Here is a 20,859-nt window from a genome sequence, read left to right as displayed (position 1 = left end):
TAATATCAGGAAATTATTTCAATCATAACGTTCCCATCAATTTTCTTCCTCCAACTCCTTCAGGCACCTGGTGATTTCACATTTGAACATAGAAAACAGGCAATCTATTCACAAGCACTTTTTATGAATCATGGCCAATGTGCCCCTCCCTGACCCAAGAGTGAAAACAGTTGTACCAACTCCTACTTCAGCTGAGAACAGCTAACTCAGCACAAACCAGTGTCCAAACCTGGCAGCTTCCTAGCTAGGATAACTTATTAATATATTTGGTGGTTGTTATACCCATTGGGCAAATGAGGGAAACTTTCTGCAACATATCTATATGCATCATGCATTATCAATAAAATACACACAACATAATAAAATGCAAGGACCAAGCAATCATGCATGATCACCGGCTGAGACTTTTGACTGCGTCTGAGGATGAGTAAGGGTTGGCACCCATTGGGGTTTGCATTTCCCTGATTGAAGAACAATAGGCAAAGAAACAGGTTTAAGAAATAAAAAAAAGAACATTTTAACAAAAACATACATTTCATGCATAAATACATTGTGCACTGGAAGAGAACTTCAAATACAAAACTGTTGTGAATAAGTGCTTCTGGTTACACATTGCAGTACATACCCTTCGAATGCTGTCTTCATCTGATTCACAATATCTTCGAATATTTGCATTCATCTGAGCAGAATTATAAAAACAGGATCCTGGTAAGTATGTTTTATTGTAGCAACAAACTCAATGGACAGTAAATATTCTCACTAAACTAAAACAGCAGGTTGGCATTGTGCAATTTTGTCTCAGCAAGAAACGCTTGCTGAAAAATATAATTATAAATATGATTAATTTGATAGCTGCTTTCCCCAAATAATTATAAAATTGTGCATAACTTAGAAACTGTTGATAGAACTGATTTAGCCCCTCACCATTCAATTTGATATATACCTTAAGTTCATCCACCTGCCATTATACTTATGTCTCATGAGAGTGTCAGCCTTGAAAATCTTCAACTGAATCCCCAGCCACAACAGCTTTTCTGGGTCAGAGCTAGAGGTTTCCATTATGTGCAGAAGTTCTTTTTTATTCCAGATTTGAAATTCTATCCCAGAATTGCAAACAGTGGGAATGAGGGAGACCCAATTAAACATCTTTTGCAGAAATAGCAGACAGTGTGTCTATACATGGGATTACACAATTGCTTTAGAGTCTACAGCACAGAAACAAGCCAGTCAGCACAACTTGTCTGTACTCGTGTTTTATAAATGACACAATGCTCCTCTTTGCCTTTCTTCATTTCACACTGTTAGCATAACCTTCGATTCCTTTCTCTCATGTTCATCCAGCTACCCCTTAAAATGCATCTACACTACTTGCCTCAACTGCCATATGGTAGTGAATTCTACATTCTCACCAAGCTCTGGGTCAAGAAGTTTCTTCTGAATTTCCTATTTGATTTATGAATGACAACCTTAATCTCTAATTTTGGACTTTTCCACCACTGGAAATAGCTTCTCTCATATTTATTTCATCAAGCTCTTTCATTATTTTTCCACAAAATGGAAATTTGCTTATTACCCGATCTGCAAACTCCCCTTCCAAATCACTTCGCCGCTCACTGGGACATCCACTGTCACCACCATTTTCAGACATCTAAGAGCAGAATAGAAGAATCACATCAAAGCAGGTTCTGATAAAGCTCCAAAACTCCATGCTGAACAGTTATCTGACTATGCAAGGCAGGTCAAAAAAGAAGTTAAATGGTTTTTTAAGTGGATGTGCAAAAATAATCTCCTTATATTTTCTGATCCAAATTTCAATGCAAATGTTTTCTATGAGGAGTTAAAATGATAATATAAACCTGGTGCTAAAAAATACTAGAAAGGATGAGAGGTAGAACTTTATTTTATGATCCTAAAGCACCAATTTAATGTGGATTTGGCACAACATCAAAAGGATGAAATGTTTGATACCTAAATGGATGTACCTTAATGCAGAAGTCCACAATCTTAATTAATTGTAAGAGAAGTAGAAAAGCAAAAGCAGAGCGCTTGTGTGTGTATGGTGGCATGTATGTTAACATCTTATGTTACAGAGCTACCTGAAGTTAGTTCTACAAAACAGACTATTAGGTGAAAAACTACAATCACAATTTATATTTGATTTTACCCTTCTCTCAGCCAATGAATCACTGTGCTCATCACCCAGATTATCAACTTGATTCAAAACTGTCCAACCTATGTAAAACAAAGAAGCGAGTACAACAGGTTAACAGAAGTATCTTAACAGAGTCATGGAAATTGACTATGGAATACAACCCTAACAGTTTAAAAAAAACTGCAGGTTACCCACATTCCACGACAGTAAAGATAGCCATCATGACCCAGTTACACTTTAACAAAGTAACTGAAAAAGAATGGAATGTACCCATTGGAGATCTCCCCAGCAAATCTTCCTTAGGGCTCCACCAAGATGATGGGGAGGAGGGAAGAGAGTCAAATGTGCTGTCACTCAAATTTTCATCTGCAGAGGTCTCAGAGAGGCGTGATAGAATTGGAGGTCTGGAACCAGAGATGGTTCTCACCCGAGTGCTTCCACAGACTTCCTCTGTGCCTCGAAGGACAGTTTTGGCTGTTTTCTGATTCAAGGGAGACAGAAACATATTTATTCAAAGAGGAGCACCCATTCACACATAGGTGAGAAAACGACAAATATAGGTCAAGAAGCTGAAAAACATTTTACAGGTGTGACTATACTCATGTATACTTTCGGATTTAGGAAAATTCCACTCAATACTAATCAGTTACATGTTAATTTTTTTTCAACCAGGCAGATTAGTTTTACCTTCATAAAATCACCTATATCCACTTGTATCACATTTGCTGCTGAAACCCTAGTCCAATATCTAGGGTTAGGCTGACGTTGCAAGTAACAGTCATGTCATACAAATGCTAAGCAATGGCCGCATCCAACAGTAGAGGTTCTAATCATCGCCCCTTGGCATACAATGGTATTCCCATTGCTGAATCCCCTGCTAACAACACCCTGGGATCTTACTATTAAGCAGAAATTGGACTAGGACAACCATTGGTTACTGTGACTATAAGTTCATGCCAAAGTTTAGGAATCTTTCAGTGAGCAGCTCACCTCCTGACAGATTGTCCAAAACACGATTCAGAAGGGTGATGGAACATTTGGAACTTGCTTGGATGACTGCAGCTCCAATACTCAAGAAGCTTGATACAATCCAGGACAAAGCAACCCATTCAATTGGCACCAAATCCACAAACATTTACCCTCCACCACTGACACTTAAAAGCAGCAGCACGTACCATCTACAAGATACTCTTAGACAGCATATTCCAAATCTATGACCACTATCATCTAGAAGACAAGGGCAGCAGATGCATATAAACACTATCACCTGCAAGTTCCCCTCCAAGCCATTCATCATTTTGACTTGGAAATATATCACCTTCAGTATTGCTAAGTCAAAATCCTGGAACTCCGTCCCTAACAGCATTGAGAGTCTACCTACACCAAATGGGCTGCAGTGGTCAACAATGCGGCTCACATCACCTTGTCTAAGAAAACTAGAGAGATGTAAGAAATACCGGCCCAGCCAGCATTCCACACATCCCATGAATGAATAGTAAAAATATTTGCAGACTCAATTATGCCACCATCCTACGAGCGAACCTCATATCCCCAACCCTCCACAAAATTTAGCTCAACTAAATTCTGCTACTATGTCCCACATCACCCCAACACAATTCCTTCTCTCTACCCTCCCCATCTGCACCTCTTATCTTCCTCTGAAATTCTCAATTCCAAAATTCATCTTCAGCCTTGCCATTTGTGTCTGAAGTAATAAAGGCACTATGTAATAGAATGGGAGTTCAATAAAGGTACTTAATTGTAAGTCCTTTTTCTCTTCTTTCAAGATAAAACCGCTAATGTGGTACCAAATAATGTAGATCGAGGCCTAATTGCATGGTCACTGATTAACCTATTTAACCATGGCATTAGAAGAATGAAGCAGTAAAAAAAAAAAAGCACCTGCTTTGCTATGGCAATGGTTAATCCTGCTGGACAATCTTACGTTGGACAGTCCACACTGGAATGCTCTCATAATTGATACTCCCAACTTGGGCTCCCCCAAGAAGAACAGGGTAGGCTCCCCCATGAAAAACAGTGTAACTTGGTCCGAAACCACAACTGCAATCCTTCAAGAGTCATTACATTTTCGAAGGAAATAGAGAGAAACAGATTATATAAAGCACTGACCAGTAGATTCTGTGCATGTTCCAATGCTTCCTTTTCTTTAATAGATAGATCAAATGGTGTAAGTCCCATTTTCTTACAAATGCTGTTGCATGCATGAGAGTGAAAAAACAAGGCCATCCCTCGTACACCTGTGGCGAAAAGTGCAGGATCAGTATAATTTTCTTCAAAAATGAACACCTTTTTAAAAAAGAAATATACATCACATTGTGAGCTGTTGTAATGAGTCAGTGCAGAGCTGAGCTAAACAAACCAGGAAAGATGCGGGATTGATCCCCAATTTGTCTGAATTGAACTAATTTGTTGAAGCAGCAGTGTAAGTAATGCAATCAATCAGTCTCACTGTCCATGGGATGAGAATTTTTTTAAAAAACCCTTACAGTCAAATAGCACATAACAATTCACTGTCCAGGAATCTCTTATGGGTGAGGTATCAGAGGGCTGCCACTGTCCACAATTTTGAACAACTCTATCATATCTCCTGTTGGCTTTTATAGCTTGAAAGCACATGCCAGATTCTCTACTCTCTTTATGCAACACCAGTCCCTCATCTCTGGTACCATTATCTTACTGAATAACAAATTAGATTCAAAAGACCGAAAAGGTCTACTCCTGTTCCTATGGCATTATATTCTTAGTCTGGTAAATCTCCTCTGTGCCCTTTGAAAACAAATGACACCATTCCTGAAAAAAACATTCAGCTCAACTTCCTTTTTATCATAAATTGTTACACTGAGACATTCAAAAATCTACAAATAGTTTGAGTAACTCCGATCAGTAAAGGAACAATGATGAATTTGTCACTCGTTTATAAAGAAATATTACCCAAATTGCCATCTCCAAAGTCTGTACCACCAAATGTATGAATCTGAGGATCTGTGTACAAGTCTCCCACTCCCTGGATGTCAACAACAATCAGCTGGTGTGCAGAGCGTTCGAAGGTGAAATGGCTAAATGCCTGCAATTATATGACAAGGTCAGAGGAAGGATTAATGAAGGAGTTTTGTTTCAGAAGAAGGGTATTTTGCAATTAAGAATACACATGATTATTACAGACAATATTTGACAATAGGTTTCACACACTGAACACACTACAGTAGATACCACATTACATGAGTTATTTTTAAAAAAAACAGACCAAATCCCAGAAAAAAAGTATTTAACAGGAGTCTTACTCCATTTAGAATTTTCAAATTAGACATCTACCCTTCGAAAACGGGAGAATTACTTTAAATTTGAGGAAATAATTTCCTTTCAATCAATCCCAAGGGACATCAACTCATCCTTTTGTAAGTAGTATAATTTTCCATGCACACATATACTTAGAATTCTTTTGTGGTTGGAAAATATTCAGATATAGAGTACCATCAGGTAGTAGAAACGAAGTTTTACCTGGCTAGAGCTGAATTAGAGCACTTACATATTTTGCATTATTTCCAATCTAGTGCTTACCTGTGGAGTAAGGCGAAAATTTTCATCTCTTACGAAGCCAGAATTGGAGTTGTATTTGATGTATTTACCCTCTATATAGTGCTCCAAGTGGTACAGAGGCTTTCCAGGCCTGTCCTTCATCTCTAAAATACACATCTGCATAATGTCAACCTATTAAGAGTAAAATAATTAAAAAGCAGAAGACACTTGCTAACAACTTATGTTGCCTTTGTCTACATCCCCCCAAACATCCACTCCCATTGCTCCTGCCAGCAAAAGCTCACTCTGAGGTATGTATTTGGTTATCAAGCCTCCCAATGAAAAATTATAGAGGAAAAAAGAATGGACATTAGTGCTTTTCATTTTTTTTTAAAAATGATTTTCCAATATGGCTGATTGACAATTATGTTTTTGAGATGTTTGTAGGAAATGTGGCAGCTAATTTGCAAACAACAAGATCCTACAATCAGGAATGCAACACGTGACCAGTTAACCTTTTTCGGTGAGGTTGGCTGAAGGATAAATAAAGACCTGGGCACCTGGGAGAACACTTTATTCTTTTCCAAAATAATGTCATGGATCTTTCACGTCTACCTGTGATGCCTCAGTTTATAAAAATGATCCACTCCCTCAGTTCTGTGCTAGGATAGTGGGCACTGATCTGTCTCTAGACAGCATGACTCGAACCCACAACCTTCACCTTCAGTGCAGAGTATACTACTCAATGAGCCATAGTGTAATCCGAGATTGAGAGTATTGACAGGTCACTTGAACTGCGAATGAAACACAATCCCACCTTCACAACAAAAAAGAGAGACAAGGAAAGATTAAAGAAGACCAGCAAACATTGTGTGCTCCAATAGAGTGGAGACAATATCAAATTTCATTTCCTCATGCTTATTGACAGATACCAGATCTAACACCAATTCACAGATTTTGCCAAACATTAACTTCTACAGTTCATCTGATGGGAGTGAACATATTAATAGGATAAGCGAATAACTCAAGTCTAGGGTTGATCCCTTGCCTGTGGTGAGTCCATTGGTCTCAACCAGGGTAACAGTGAACACAACTGTCAGTTGGACAACATATTAAAATGTAGTTAGTGCTCATGGAATCCTTACATTAACAAATAGCAGATACACAAGAAACTAAGTTTTGTAGTATCTCACTGACTGGATTACATGTCCACTTTATTTTGACTACCTCTTCTAAGAATGGTTTTCTCCCGTCTTGGAAATTTTTTTCATATAGATCCAACACCTCTGTTTTCCCTCCAATGGATTGAACAATAGCTATTTTATACCAGTTGGACTCCATTAACAACACACAAAGTGAGGGAGACATAAATAAAAACAAAATACTGTGCGTGTTGGAAATCTGAAATAAAAATGAAAAGTGCTGGAAATAATCAGCAGATTGGACAGCATCTATGGAGAAAGAAACAGAGTCAAGGCTTCAAGTTGAACATACATTTCCTTCAGAACTGAAGAAAGGTAGAAATGTGTTTGGACTTTTGTCCTTTCAACAGATGCTTCAGGCCTACTCAATATTTCTAGTGCTTTCCATTTTCAGGCAAGGAGATATGTCTTACTTGCAATACTAAAACATCAGCGTACTGTAAATCAAATCATTCAACATGTTTTTTGTTTAATGAATTCGCTAAATAGATTATTCTTTTTAGATGCAGTGTAAGTTCAAATGATTTATCTGCAAATTATTTTCAGACAATGTTTGTGATAAAACAAGGTGCTAATCTTGCAGTGCAATCATTATCACACAGACAGAAGCCACTGTCAGTACAAAACAAGATGTTAAATAAAGTTAAATAAAGCATATATTCTGGTCACGTGATTGTCATTTTACAATGGTACTTCCGATTCATAACTTTATTTGAACTTTCACGCCCAATTAGATTCTTGCTCTGTAATTCTTTATGATAGATTCATCACAGTTCATAATTCCTTAAATTGTACACAGACCCTAAATCATTAGTCTCAAAAGGATTCAAAAAATGATTATCGAGATGACGTATGACATGATCAAGACTTTTGTTAAGCAAGATTATCAAGTGTTACAGACCCAAAGCTGGTACGACTAAAGTACAGATCAAGCATGATCAAACCAAATGGTAGGCTACAGGAGCTGACTGGCTCTCTCTTGTTGCCATGTTCAGAATTCTGAACCCTCTAAACAGTAAACCTAATATCTATTCCTTCACCTGTTTTGGAGGTTTGTGCCTGTTGTACTCTTCGCCCCAGAGTTTTGCCTCCATCTGAAGTCGGACATCCTCAAAGTACACTTCCCGGTCCACAGAATCTAAGTAGCACTTAGCTACATAATTAGAGGCAGAGTTCCATTGTTGATGACGTGTGAAATTCGAGAGCTTCTTCCTGATTAAAAAGTAACAAAGTAACAAAATATAGCCTTTTATTCAACTAATCAGCAAATAGACAATTCTTTCTCACTAACTGCTCCATTCAATTCCTCAGGAGTTCTAAAACCTTTGAACCCTCATTGACACATGATTCCATAATTGAAGATTGTCTTCCAGTATCTAGTCTAATCGGTCCGTAATCAAAGGCGAGTCTCACAATGTGTGATTACGACTATTTGGAGCATTACAACAGAACCTAAACTCTGTGGTTCCCCATTAAACATACTCGTATGCCTAGCTACACGACACACCAGCAAATTTCACATATAAATAAAGACAACTAGGGTGGCACTTCCCTCCCCTTCAGACACACAGTATCATCTACACCCAGGTGACAAGGCAAATAAGACACACTAAAGCAATCTATTATACAAGTCAGTTAAAAGTAATTCAACCCAGACAGAGTTATATAAAGGATGCCCTTTTAGTTCATGTAAGAAATGTGCAGAAATGATTGCAAAACAGCTTGGCACATCCAAAGCCCCGGCCTTACAACCCTGCAATGCATATATAGGTTTCCACTGTCGGTTTAAAAGCATGCAGCATAACAGCACTCTGACAAGGTTTTAAATTCATATCATATTTTCATGAAGACAAATTTAGAGAAACGTCCTGCTCTGTGTCTGCAGTATTTCAAAGTGTCAGCAAATCAGCTAAACTACTTATAAGGGAGAAATCCCAGACCTCACAAAGCTATAAATAATCTAAAATAAATCTTCATTGACTGTGATTTTAAAGTAAATAAATTTGCAAGAGAAACAAAATAATATCTGGGAAAATGGCAGAGGAAGGACACTGAGAACCCTTTCTGGCAAACAGCTTTCCCTGGAGGAAGAGTCAAAAATCTCTTCTCAGAGACTGCTAAATTCTGGGGATAGATTTACTTTGCATGGCAGGGATCCCTGCATACCATCCCTGTCCAGCAGCTTGGAATCACTCCATGGAGCCTCCACTGGTTGAAACTTCAAGCAGTCCCCAATGAAGAGAAGTGAAAATCTGAGGTATTAATGACAGCCTAGGGGTGAGGACTAACGGCAGTTATGACCTCATGGGAGATTGCCTCCAAAACACACTGTGGAATGCCCAAAAAGTTCACCCACTCTTTTGCTCAACACCAGCCCACTCAGTAAAAGTTGCCAAAGTTTATGCAGAAAGACATCTTTGACAACAAGTTGGTCAGGTAATGGTCTGCACAAACGTTCTAAAAGCCTGCAAAAAAAGATGGCAGATTCTGTCATGGTTTCCCAAGCAGAATGTCAAAAACACACGGCAGAATGTATCATCAGAACTTTCAAACAGGCTGCAAAATATGGCTTTGGTTGATAAAGGTTTCCCTGTAACATCTTTCCTGCATGCCCAGTTTCATCTTGCCACGTAGTGCCTCCTGAAGAAGGGTTATACCCAAAACGTCGACTTTTCCATCTCTGGTGCTGCCTGGCTTGCTGTGTTCTTCCAGCCTCCTGCATATTTATTTTGGATTCCAGCACCTGCAGTTTTCTTGTCTTTACACACTGCCTCCAAGGGAGCTGTGGTGAGGAAGAGATTGTTGCCAACTCCCCCCCTCTGGAATGTGCCTTTGAAAAGAAGACCTTGAGGGAGTTGCAGTGGTTTTTGATGAGGTGGCTTTTCTGGAGATTTGTTCCAAGCAATTCTGTGCTCTGTGGGCTATTCCCAGGAATGCATACCAAGATAAACATGAATTGTAACTGAAGGACCATTAACTCAGTGAAAGAAGCTCTTCTGTCTGCCCAAAACCTGCTGGCTTTGAAGTGCAAAAAAATGCAGACTGGCACAATGCAAGGTTCAGCCGTAGTACACACCAAGGGGTTGGGAATTGTAAAACCCTTTGGATTGTTTGTACATTGCGAACATCAAGAATGTTGAAAGTGTACTGAGGTGCCTTAGAGTGGAACACTTTATATGGACAAGTTCAATTCTACTACACTTTCTGTACATTTCGTTGGAAATATTTTGCCTTCAGGTTGCATGCCCAACATGGAGTGTATATGGAAATATCAAAAGTATTACAGCTGTATTCAGGCACTGAACAGTGAAACATGTTGTATGGAGACAAGTTGAATTTACTATACTCTTTAATTTCCAAATCAAGATGTTTTGCAATGTACTTAAATATCATAAATTTTAAATACTTTGGGGAACAAAACTACTGGGGTACCCATCTGACAAGAGTCTCCCCTTCTTCGGTTCAAATAGCAACAAGGAAGGCATTCAAATGGCCATTAATTGGCCTCATAAAGGCCTTGATTATAATCAAGGGTGGGTCGGTTGCCTGACACCTTTATGGCACCCCTACAAAAAAAAATGGGAGGTGAGCTGGCAGGTGGTGTGCAAGCCCACGAATTGCACTTTACAAACCCCACCTTAAAATATTGCATTCCCAATTTCCACAGTTCTACTGGGTGCTGGAAATCCTTTTTGCAAGAAGAAGGTGAAGTCAGTAAATAGTAACCACAAACTGGAGGTCTGATTCTTCCTGTGCTCTGTAAGCCAGAGGAAATGAGTTTGATTGTGATAGCCACGTCACTGTCCCATCTTTGATGTGCCCGAACTGGAGATTCCTTGGCCTGCCTAATTCCATATCAGAACAGTTGTTGCAGTGAGACACAGGAATCATTCAGTTTTCTTTTTAGAAGCCACAGGAGAAACAAAATCAAGTGGTATATAAAAACCTGTATTAAATCCTGTTATTTGGAGGGAAGGGAAGTGATTGACCCCAGTTCATCTAGTTCTATCACTATTGCTTACATTCTCTTGAGAAAGACTGTGAATTTTCCATTATCTACATTAAAAAACAGAAGCTATTTCACTAACATGATAAGTTAATTGCACAACCAGAGCAAACAAAAATGAACTACATTAGAGAACGTACAGCTTAACTTCACCACTCAATATCCCTGCCTTCACTACCCATATTGACCTATACTGAATATTCAAAGGCATCAAAACAGCTATAAGACTCACGTTCTGTAACATTCCCGCATTGCACCACGACCAAAGGGCTGAAAGGGAAACATGTATATTTTAACTTATAGGCAAACTAGTAAATTTTGTAAAACTTTATCAAAAGTGTAATGAAGGTCACGTACTTATTCCTGGTGCAGTTCTCATAAGCTTTTCGTTTGCTATTAAAGCCATGAAATGAGAATTCAAATCATATGTTTGAGCTGTTTTGTTGTATCCTGTACACAATTCAGTAAAAGCATGCATGCTGCAGTGATGTACGTCAAGCACAGTACTGATTCAAATAGACAATAAACTAAACTATCTTTATGCTCAAATTTCAGCAAGGATAGTAGAAAGCTAAGTGGAGTATGGCAAGATCCAAAATCACCTTACATCAATCCCATTTAACGGGTGCTCAACAGATTTGGTAGTTATAGCAGGCTCAGAAGCAGGTGGTTTTCAGTAAGGTGCGTAGCATTGAGGGAAGCAAGGAGTAAAGAACCTGATCAACAGTGCATCCACTACAGCTGTTTCAAGGTATATTACAAAGTTGAAGAAACACGATGGCAATCTACTCAAAAGAACCAATTGTTTACAGGAGACACAGTACCACCTAGTTCTATGCAAGATGAAACAGGCAGAAAGCTGTTTTCATGTAGAACAGCAGCAGAACTAAAGATTAGGTCAATTTGTGACCTAATTAAAACTATTGGAGAATCTCGGATGACAGTATATATATGTGTGCATACTAGGCCTCGTTAATATACACATTGAGTTTCAAGACTAGGGTTCGATTCCAGCCTTAGATGACTGTCTGTGTGGAGACTGCACGGGTTTCCTCCGGGTGTTCTGGCTTCCTCCCACAGTTCAAAATGTGCAGGTCAGGTGAATTGGCCATGCTAAATTGCCCATAGTGTTAGGTGCATTAGTCAGAGGGAAATGGGTCTGGGTGGGTTACTCTTCGGAGGGTCGGTGTGAACATGTTGGGCTGAAGGGCCTGTTTCCATACTGTAGGGAATCTAATCTAATCTTAAAAAAAACAAGCTGTGCTTTTCATTAGCATATAGAACAATGCTGTTATTTGTATTACAAATATTTTTAAATTCTGTATTTAAACAATGCCGATCACGATGTCAGGGTATTTCAAAAAGTAACTGAGGGTCTATTGAGTACTTTTGAAATGCAGTCACCATTATCATTTTGGAAAGCATGACTGAACAGCTAGGCCCCACAATGATGCAACATTGGCCAGGGCACCAGAGGAAACTCCCTTGCTCTTTTTTATATGGTGCTCTTACATCTTGTATATCTCAGACTGCACATGAGACCTTGGTTTAAAGTCTTGTCAAAAAAAGGCACCACCAAAACTACAGTATTTCCTCTGCATTGACATTCCAACAATGCAGCAGTCCCTCATTGGTTCTACCCTTTGTTTGCAATTCTTTTCAAAATAGTGGGCCTTAAATATATAGCCTTCTGATACAGACATGAGAATACTACCACTGGGTAAAGATTGATCAAAGAAACACATGTCCATGTCCCATTTAGACAGGTTGCTTTTCAGGGCACTCTTTCTTGTTCAATGCTAACTAGGTTCAAGAATAGGAAAATAACTCCTGCAGAGTAAACCTTCTACAACCAGCTGAGAACTGGCAATGACCTGGGACCATGCTCCTTGGCTACTTTGTTTGGATTAACAGTACCATATGTAGATAAAACAGACAAAATACTTAACAGCAAGATCTAAAACAGCTGCTATATGAAATAGTATAAAAATGTTAATTTTTACAACAATAGTAGTATTACCTGTTTTGCCATTTTCACGAATACTTTATCTTCGACCCATTTTCCTGAAATAGCATTGTATCTATTAACACAGAAAATCAAGAGAGATAAATTAATGAATTCTGAATAATTTCTCCACACCAACTTGTTCTCTCACTTTCTACACAACCACACACCCCATCACACTGGGGTGGACATCACCAGGCCATTAATGACCAGGAAAGGGCAACAGGGAGATTGGAAACTCTTTTTTGAAGGTTATTTCCTCTTCAAGTCATCAAGTGAATTAAGCTCATCCGACCAGGATCAGCAAACATAAAAATAAAATGTATGTTTATGTAGCGTCTTTTAGGGTCTTTTGAAGTTCAGTCTCCCTGCAATGTAGGAAAGCCAAGTCAAACATTCAGACCATCTGGTTATCTGTAAAGTCCAACAACTAGAACTTCTGGATTACCTAAAGTGGCTCTAAAAAAAGAATCTGATCATTACAGCTTTTTACAAAACCTTTTCTCTGGCACTCAGGTTTCAGATATTACCGTACGTGGATCCCATGTTTCCTACATTAATGATTTGCTCACACAATCTAATATCGCCTTCTATGACAATCTAACAAATTTTAGTCAGTTGTAAAGTATAATGAATGCTCTGTGAATAATCAGCTTGCTTGTTCAGCTGACTGCTCTACCCAACCTGACTTTCTCAGAAGAACCAACAATTGACATCAACTTACGGAATGTTACTCTTGTATAATTTTTCTGAAAGGGAAACCCAGTAAACTGGCCCTTGAAGAGTTTCCTGGCCAGGTGGTGGAATGCCAAAATCAGTCAACAACCTCTGAAGACTAGATTCCTACCAGCCAAGCCACGTTGTACAAAGTGCTTTCCCACACCATAATATCAACAGATATCTACAGGAATGGTCTGAAACAAGGTAACAAACATTGCTTGGAGGCACAGTTAGATGTCGGTAATAGGCAGATAGCTGGCATCAAGGGTGCATGCCAGCACTGATCAAGAAAAGACATGAGAAAATAAAAGAATGCCGCGAACAATGTGACAATAAGCCATCCAGATCGGAGGCTCCCCGTAATGAACAGTAACTATCAGTATTAAGTTAAATGATCTAAGTTTTAGCCCGATTCAGAATTCTACAATTGGCCTGAGCATTTATAGTCAGAGAGATGGCCAACTCGTCCATGCCGACCAGATATCCCAACCCAATCAAGTCCCAACTACCAGCACCCGGCCCATATCCCTCCAAACCCTTCATATTCATATACTTATCCAAATGCCTCTTAAATGTTGCAATTGTTCCAGCCTCCACCACTCCCTCTGGCAGCTCATTCCATACACGTGGCACCCTGTGTGTGAAAATGTTGCCCCATAGGTCTTTTTTTTAAATCTTCCCCATCTCACCCTAAATCTATGCTCTCCAGTTCCAGACTCCTCCATCTCAGGGAAAAGATCTTGTCCGTTTATTCTATCCATGCCCCTCATGATTTTATAAACCTCTATAAAATCACCCCACAGCCTCAGCCTCAACACGCCAGGGACAACAGCCCAAGCCTGTTTAGCCTCTCCCTATAGCTCAAATCCACCAACCCTGGCAACATTTTGTCAATCTTTCCTGAATCCTTTCAAGTTTCATAATATCCTTCCAATAGGAAGGAGACCAGAATTGCACATAATATTCCAACAGTGGCCTAACCAATGTCCTGTTCAACAGCAACATGACCTCCCAACTCCTGTACTCAGTACTCTGACCAATAAAGGAAAGCATATCAAATACCTTCTTCACTATCCTATCTACCTGCGACTCCACTTTCAAGGAGCTATGAACCTGCACTCCAAGGTCTCTCTGTTCAGCAACACTCCCTAAGGGCTTACCCTTAAGTGTATAAGTCCTGCTAAGATTTGCTTTCCCAAAACGCAGCACCTCGCGTTTATCGAAATTCCATCTGCCACTTCTCAGCCCATTGGCCCATCTGATCAAGAAACCGTTGTACTCGGAGGTAACCTTCTTCGCTGTCTACTACACTGCCCATATTGGTGTCATCTGCAAACTTACTAAATATACCTCTTATGCTCACATCCAAATCATTTATATAAATGATGAAAAGTAGTAGACCTAGCACCAATCCTTGTGGCACTCCACTGGTCACAGGACTCCAGTCTGAAAAACAACCCTCCACCACCACCCTCTGTCTTCTACCATGCAGTCAGTTTTGTATCCAAATGGCCACTTTTCCCTGTATTCCATGAGACCTAACCTTGCTAATTAGTCTCCCATGGGGAACCTTGTTGTACACCTTACTGAAGTCTAGAAAGATAACGTCCAACACTCTGCCCTCATCAATCATCTTTGTTACTTCTTCAAAAAACTCAATCAAGTTTGTGAGACATGATTTCCCACGCACAAAGCCATGCTGACTATCCCTAATCAGTCCTTGCCTTTCCAAATACATGTACATCCTGTCCCTCAGGATTCCTTCCAACAACTTGTCCACCACTGACGTCAGGCTCACTGGTCTATAGTTCCCTGGCTTGTCTTTACCACCTTTCTTAAATAATGGCACCACATTAGCCAACTTCCAGTCTTCTGGCACCCCACCTGTGACTATCGATGATACAAATATCTCAGGAAGGGGCCAGCAATCACTTCCCTATCTTCCCACAGAATTTTAGGGTACACCTGATCAGAAAACACCTTTACCAGACCAGCCAGGGTTCCTCATACTGATTGTAACTCAGTGACCTTGATGGAAAAGGCATGTGGGTCAGATGTCCAGGAAGAAAGATAAGGCTTTGTTGTGATGACCTTAAGTCATTAGACATTTATTCTCCAACTGCAGACATATGGTCACTTGGGTATAATAGTGGAGAAAATAATGTTATAGAATTTAAGTGAGGAAGAGACCAGGGAGGTTGTCATTTCCAAAAAAAGGGTACTCCCCACTTTCACTGGGATAAAAAAAAGGCCCCCACATTATACACAGACTATATTTTTAGCCTTGAAAAGTAACAGCTGCAACATGAAGAAGCAGTTACTAAAAGAAGGTTCAATACCCTATGGCATGATATTCTGCTAGAACAGCTTGTTGTTAAATACTGTGTCGAATTTTAACCACTGCTCAACAGCTATGTAACACATCCTATGAATGCCATGATGTAGAGGTGCCAGTGTTGGCCTGGGGTGGACAAAGTTAAAAATCACAATGCCAGTTTATAGTCCAACAGGTTTGTTTGGAAGTACAATAGAAGATTTGAGTTTGTAGATACATTTTATTTTGTTCAAAAAGCACAACTTGTAGGTAGTTAATCTATGTGACATTTTATAAATTCCTACTTTGGACATAGAACTAGTCTAACTCAAGGTTGGGATACAGACCGACTCTAACCTCACTGTCTGAACTGAGATGCTTCTTTTTAATAAAACCTTAAGTTATATTGAGACTGTGACTTGAAAGTAGTTCTGGGATTTACATATTAATCAATTGAAACCTGTATCCCCAGTCTAAGACATTAAACAGTCAACAGTAATCTAGGTTTGTTCAATACACTACATCAGTTGTATGACACTTTGATCTTTTACTATAAATTCTGTGTCCTATGACCTTACCCAACTAGCTACTTGACGAAGCAACAAGGATCTGAAAGCTTCTACTTCCAAATAAACCTGTTGGATGATAACCTGGTGTTGTGCAATTTTTAACATCATATGAACAAAAAGTGAGAATAGTGAGGTTGCCTCTTTGACAATCAGATCTCCAGATTATTATTTTCCCACGAAGTTGTAGTATTGTACTCACACTTCCAATAAGAACCGATGCATCTATTTTTGGCCTATGGTTCGAAAAATGTATGAATCTGGATAGCAGCTGCACACTTTAGTCTGCAACAGATATCATTACCTCTCCTGTGATGCTCTGCAGCAACAATGTGCTGATAAGAACATAAAGGAATTAGTAGATGCTTTAAATTATATAGGTGGGGAGGTGTTTTATATGTTGACATTCATACATGATTGTTCATTCCCAGTGGATTTCCCATGAACTGCAGAGTTGCAAGTTTGACCAAATGGCTGAATGCCAAGTATAATAATAAATCTAGGTTACAATGCATTGCTGTAGCTTTGCTGTAGTCAGCTAGTGTTACTGTTTCTGCTTACAGTGTTGCTATTTAAAGGGTGTCCTCTGACATACAGGAGCTTTCAGCAATGCTTTAAGACATGAAAAATATCCAAGTAAGTTTTAAAACAGAAGAAAATCAATTAAATTAAAATTACTAAAAATGAAATAAATCATGTGGCTGAGGTTCTTTTATAATGCTATAAAAAGTAGTTAATTTCTAGTGGAAGATTAGATGTTTCCTTAAAATATCTGGACAGGAGACAGAGCAGATTTACTAGATAAGTGCATGGCGAGAGGTGACAGAGTAGATTTTGACAGCATAGATGTGAAGTCAGTAAATCATAGGGTACAGATTTAAACTAATTTACTTTTCTGGGGCAAGTGGAGGGGCGGGGAGAGAGAGGGAGGGGGAGAGAGAGAGAGAGAGAGAGAGAGAGAGAGAGAGAGAGAGAGAGAGAGAGAGAGAGAGAGAGAGAGAGAGAGAGAGAGAGAGAGTTCGCGCGAGAGACAGCGAGCATAAAAGACAAACAACGGATTGAATTAAATATATTTTAGTACAATGAGTTGGTTTTGAGTACACTGTCTGAAAGGGCAATGTAACCAGAGCCAGTAGTTACTGGCTAAAGAGAATCAGATTATTTCTGGAAAAGCAAAAATTAAACTGCATGTTTAAGGGGAAAGAATAGGGTGAATGGGTTTATTTGCACAGTTGGTATTGGCAGGATGAGCTAAACATATACCTTTTACACTATGATTTTATGATGTCTGTGATCAATCTTAGTGTACAGTTTCCACAGGCACTGGCACTTTAACCCAAATGTGCACTTTTCATGCAATATCCTAGACAGTGAGCTGCTGGCCTACTGACAAAGTGGACATCACATTTTAGTTGAATTTTGGGCTTATCCATCTCACTTTTCAGCAGAGGTCACGAGATAGTACTATGACCAAAATGGGAGGAGTGTACTTACTTTCTCTCATCCCACTTCACCGTAAATTGAATTGTGTTCCCTTCCCCCCCCCCCCCCCCCCCCACCACCAAACACGGCCAATCGTATGCTTTCTCTATATTAGTCTCAAGTAAACAGATCCAAAGTTTCTTTTACAAACCCAATGTTTTTGGTTGATTATAAAACAAAACTGGTTAACACTTAATATGAAAAGACAAATGTTTATATTGCTAAAAAACTCAAAATGTGTACATACATGCACAGTAAAAGGGAAAAAACTATTTCTCTCCTCAGAGATTAACTTTTATAAGAAAAATACACACTTATGCCTAACAAGTCTCAGTCCTTGAAATCAAAAGGGCTAAGGTTTGAGATGTTCAGACGGCTGTTAGTCTGACGTTCTGTATATACAGACATGTGTCAAACATTGGCAATTATCTGTGGGATACTGGCACTTGTAACCTGCTCAGTCAACACTACCATAACGTCTCCTGGTTACTCTTCATGAGGACATTCAAGTTTCACTATGAATTCACCACAGAAGGTGCTTCTACAATAGGAGACAGGAGCTGAGCAACTTCCTCTTTAGCAGGCTCCCTACCCACAACTCAAAATCCAGAACAATCTTCAAGATTTCAAAGCACTGTATAAACAGAACAGCCTTAAAAACACATGGTAGAACAGCCAAGTGTTTGCTCATAAGTGAGATTAAGCAACTAAGATCAGCAATTATCTGAAATCCTGTAGTTCCCAAAAAAACTCCTTTTTTAAAAAAGAATCCACTATCCTGTCATTGGCCACTTCAAAACAAAATAATCCATAAATCTCCAAAATTCTTCAAACTCTATTCTACAAAAAAAAACTTAAATTTGAAACAAACACATCAATAGTGTAAGAAAATCCTGCCTGATGTCTTCTCTCCCTAGCTATGACACTATGGACAACAGTAGTATCCCAAATGCTGACCCAATAAAGGATATTACTATCTCAGCACACAAACACATCTTCCCAAACCCTACGAATTTGCACCACATAAAGTGAGTTTCCTTATCCAGCCATGAGTAGGTTGTAAAATATTTGTGTATAGTCATGAATTGATACTCTTTCCAGCCCTCAAACAAGTCGTGCATTAGGTCTATGTAAGCTTGTTTCTGGAAGAAAGCTAATTGAAGGAAAACACTTCCCAAGTTGGGGTGACTTCAAGTAATGTCAGGAGGGAGGCTAATGATCTCAAACAGTATCACATTATTATTCCCTCTCCATTTAAAACAGTACCAGGTTCAAGGAAGAACATAAAATTGCCCTTTAAACAAGAAAATTCTTCATTGTTTTGCTGAATTTCAATTAGCAGTTGAGATATGCCATAGGTATCAGCACAGTGCATTTATGGTCTGGCACATTAAATGGTAGTTCATGAACAAAAACACCAGCAAATCTCAAAATTCTCAGCCTCAATACTCAATTCCACGTACTTTGCATTAAATTCTGTTCAATAGGTTCATACAGCATAGTTTTCTTGACATTTAGGCATGTATTTCAGACACAAAAATAAAAAGGTGGAACTAAAGCATCAAGAAATATAGACCTGTAACGAGTTGCTGATTCAGTCTCAATTTCTTCCAGATGGAATTCTGCCCAAGGATCAGGTATGTGTTTGGCTTTTTCAAATGCATGCTTCCAGGCAGCCTGGAAAACAGATGAAACAGATCTAGTACCAACTAAGCATTTAAAATGTACATAGGCTTTCTGACTAGACCACTTTTATATTTGTATAAGTTGGTTTATACCACAGCTAAAGATACGAACACAAAAAATAGGAGGAATAGACCATTTAGCCTGCTCTGGCATTCAATGCAATCATGATCAATTTTGGACTTCAAATTCTGATATTGGCAGATTTCGAGTGACCAAAAATCTGTTTACCGCAGCCTTAAACGTACGCAAATGGTGGAATATCTACAAGAGTCTAGGGTAGGGAATTCCAAAAGATTCATAACCCTGTGAAGCACATTCTTCTCATCTCAGTCTGAAATGACCTGCTTCTATCAAGCACCTTCAGATTCTCGTATGCCCTAACAAGATTGCTTCTAATCCTTCTAAACTCTAGAGAAGATAGGTCCAATCTCCTCAGCCTCTCATCGTAGGGCACTCCTTCAGGTTAGGGATGTATTTAAAGAACCTTCACTGTACTACCTCGTCCGCAAGTATACCCTTTCTTAAATGTGCATTTCAAATAATACTTCAGATAGGCTCTCATTAAAAACCTGTAGGTGGACTTCATTATTCCTGTATTCCAATCCCTTGCAAGAAGATTAACATGCAATTTGCCTCCCTAATTACTTGCTGTACCTGCATGCGACCTTTCAGTTCCTTATACAATTGCACCCAAATCTTTTTAAACATCACTTATAATTTTCTCATTTCTTGTAATTAGATTCCACTTTTCCATTCTTATGACCAAAGTGAATAACTTCATACTTTCCGACATTATAATCAATTTGTTGCTCTGCTGCCCTTACCCCAAACTGTTTACATCTCTTTATGTCCTCCTTGCCAGCTAACACTTGGGAAAATCAGATCAGAGTGCTGTGTTCCTCCTCCCAACTTACAAGCAGCAGCTGGGATGTGAGGATCCTTCTCAAAAGGAAGTACAACGCTGGTCCAAACTTGTAGAAGACCATCTTTGGCACTGCTTGGAATCGGTGGATTGCACTGTACACACGTACTCGGAGGAAAACCTACATGAGTACTCCACTGTCACGGACTTCATTACCAAATGTGGGGAGGACTGCATGCCAAACAAGTCAGAGCGTTCCCTAACCGTAAACCTTGGACGAACCTGGAAATCCGCTCCCCACTGAAGGCCAGACGTGCAGCATCCATG

At 39.2% G+C, this 20,859-nt stretch overlaps 1 protein-coding gene across 4 annotated transcripts in view; it reads right to left on the bottom strand.

The window, feature by feature from the left end:
- eef2k (eukaryotic elongation factor 2 kinase) overlaps nt 1–20,859 on the bottom strand; it is a 66,520-nt gene that overhangs the window by 20,561 nt on the left and 25,100 nt on the right. For 3 of the 4 annotated variants that reach the window (XM_072559771.1, XM_072559773.1, XM_072559772.1), the window contains 12 exons: nt 19,561–19,661; nt 12,918–12,978; nt 11,130–11,167; nt 7,932–8,103; nt 5,732–5,881; nt 5,105–5,237; nt 4,283–4,410; nt 2,423–2,633; nt 2,165–2,232; nt 1,574–1,648; nt 626–679; nt 396–461 (listed from right to left, as the gene is read on the bottom strand). In XM_072559771.1, coding sequence (XP_072415872.1) covers nt 396–461; nt 626–679; nt 1,574–1,648; nt 2,165–2,232; nt 2,423–2,633; nt 4,283–4,410; nt 5,105–5,237; nt 5,732–5,881; nt 7,932–8,103; nt 11,130–11,167; nt 12,918–12,978; nt 19,561–19,661 — 1,257 coding nt within the window. The remainder of the gene's footprint in view (nt 1–395; nt 462–625; nt 680–1,573; nt 1,649–2,164; nt 2,233–2,422; nt 2,634–4,282; nt 4,411–5,104; nt 5,238–5,731; nt 5,882–7,931; nt 8,104–11,129; nt 11,168–12,917; nt 12,979–19,560; nt 19,662–20,859) is intronic. The other variant, XM_072559774.1, reaches the window with a different exon arrangement.

This window comes from Chiloscyllium punctatum, chromosome 40 (assembly GCF_047496795.1).
Source record: "Chiloscyllium punctatum isolate Juve2018m chromosome 40, sChiPun1.3, whole genome shotgun sequence".
Classification (NCBI taxonomy): domain Eukaryota; kingdom Metazoa; phylum Chordata; class Chondrichthyes; order Orectolobiformes; family Hemiscylliidae; genus Chiloscyllium; species Chiloscyllium punctatum.
Note: the sequence above shows the minus strand (reverse complement) of the source record. Positions and strands in the feature narration are given on the sequence as shown.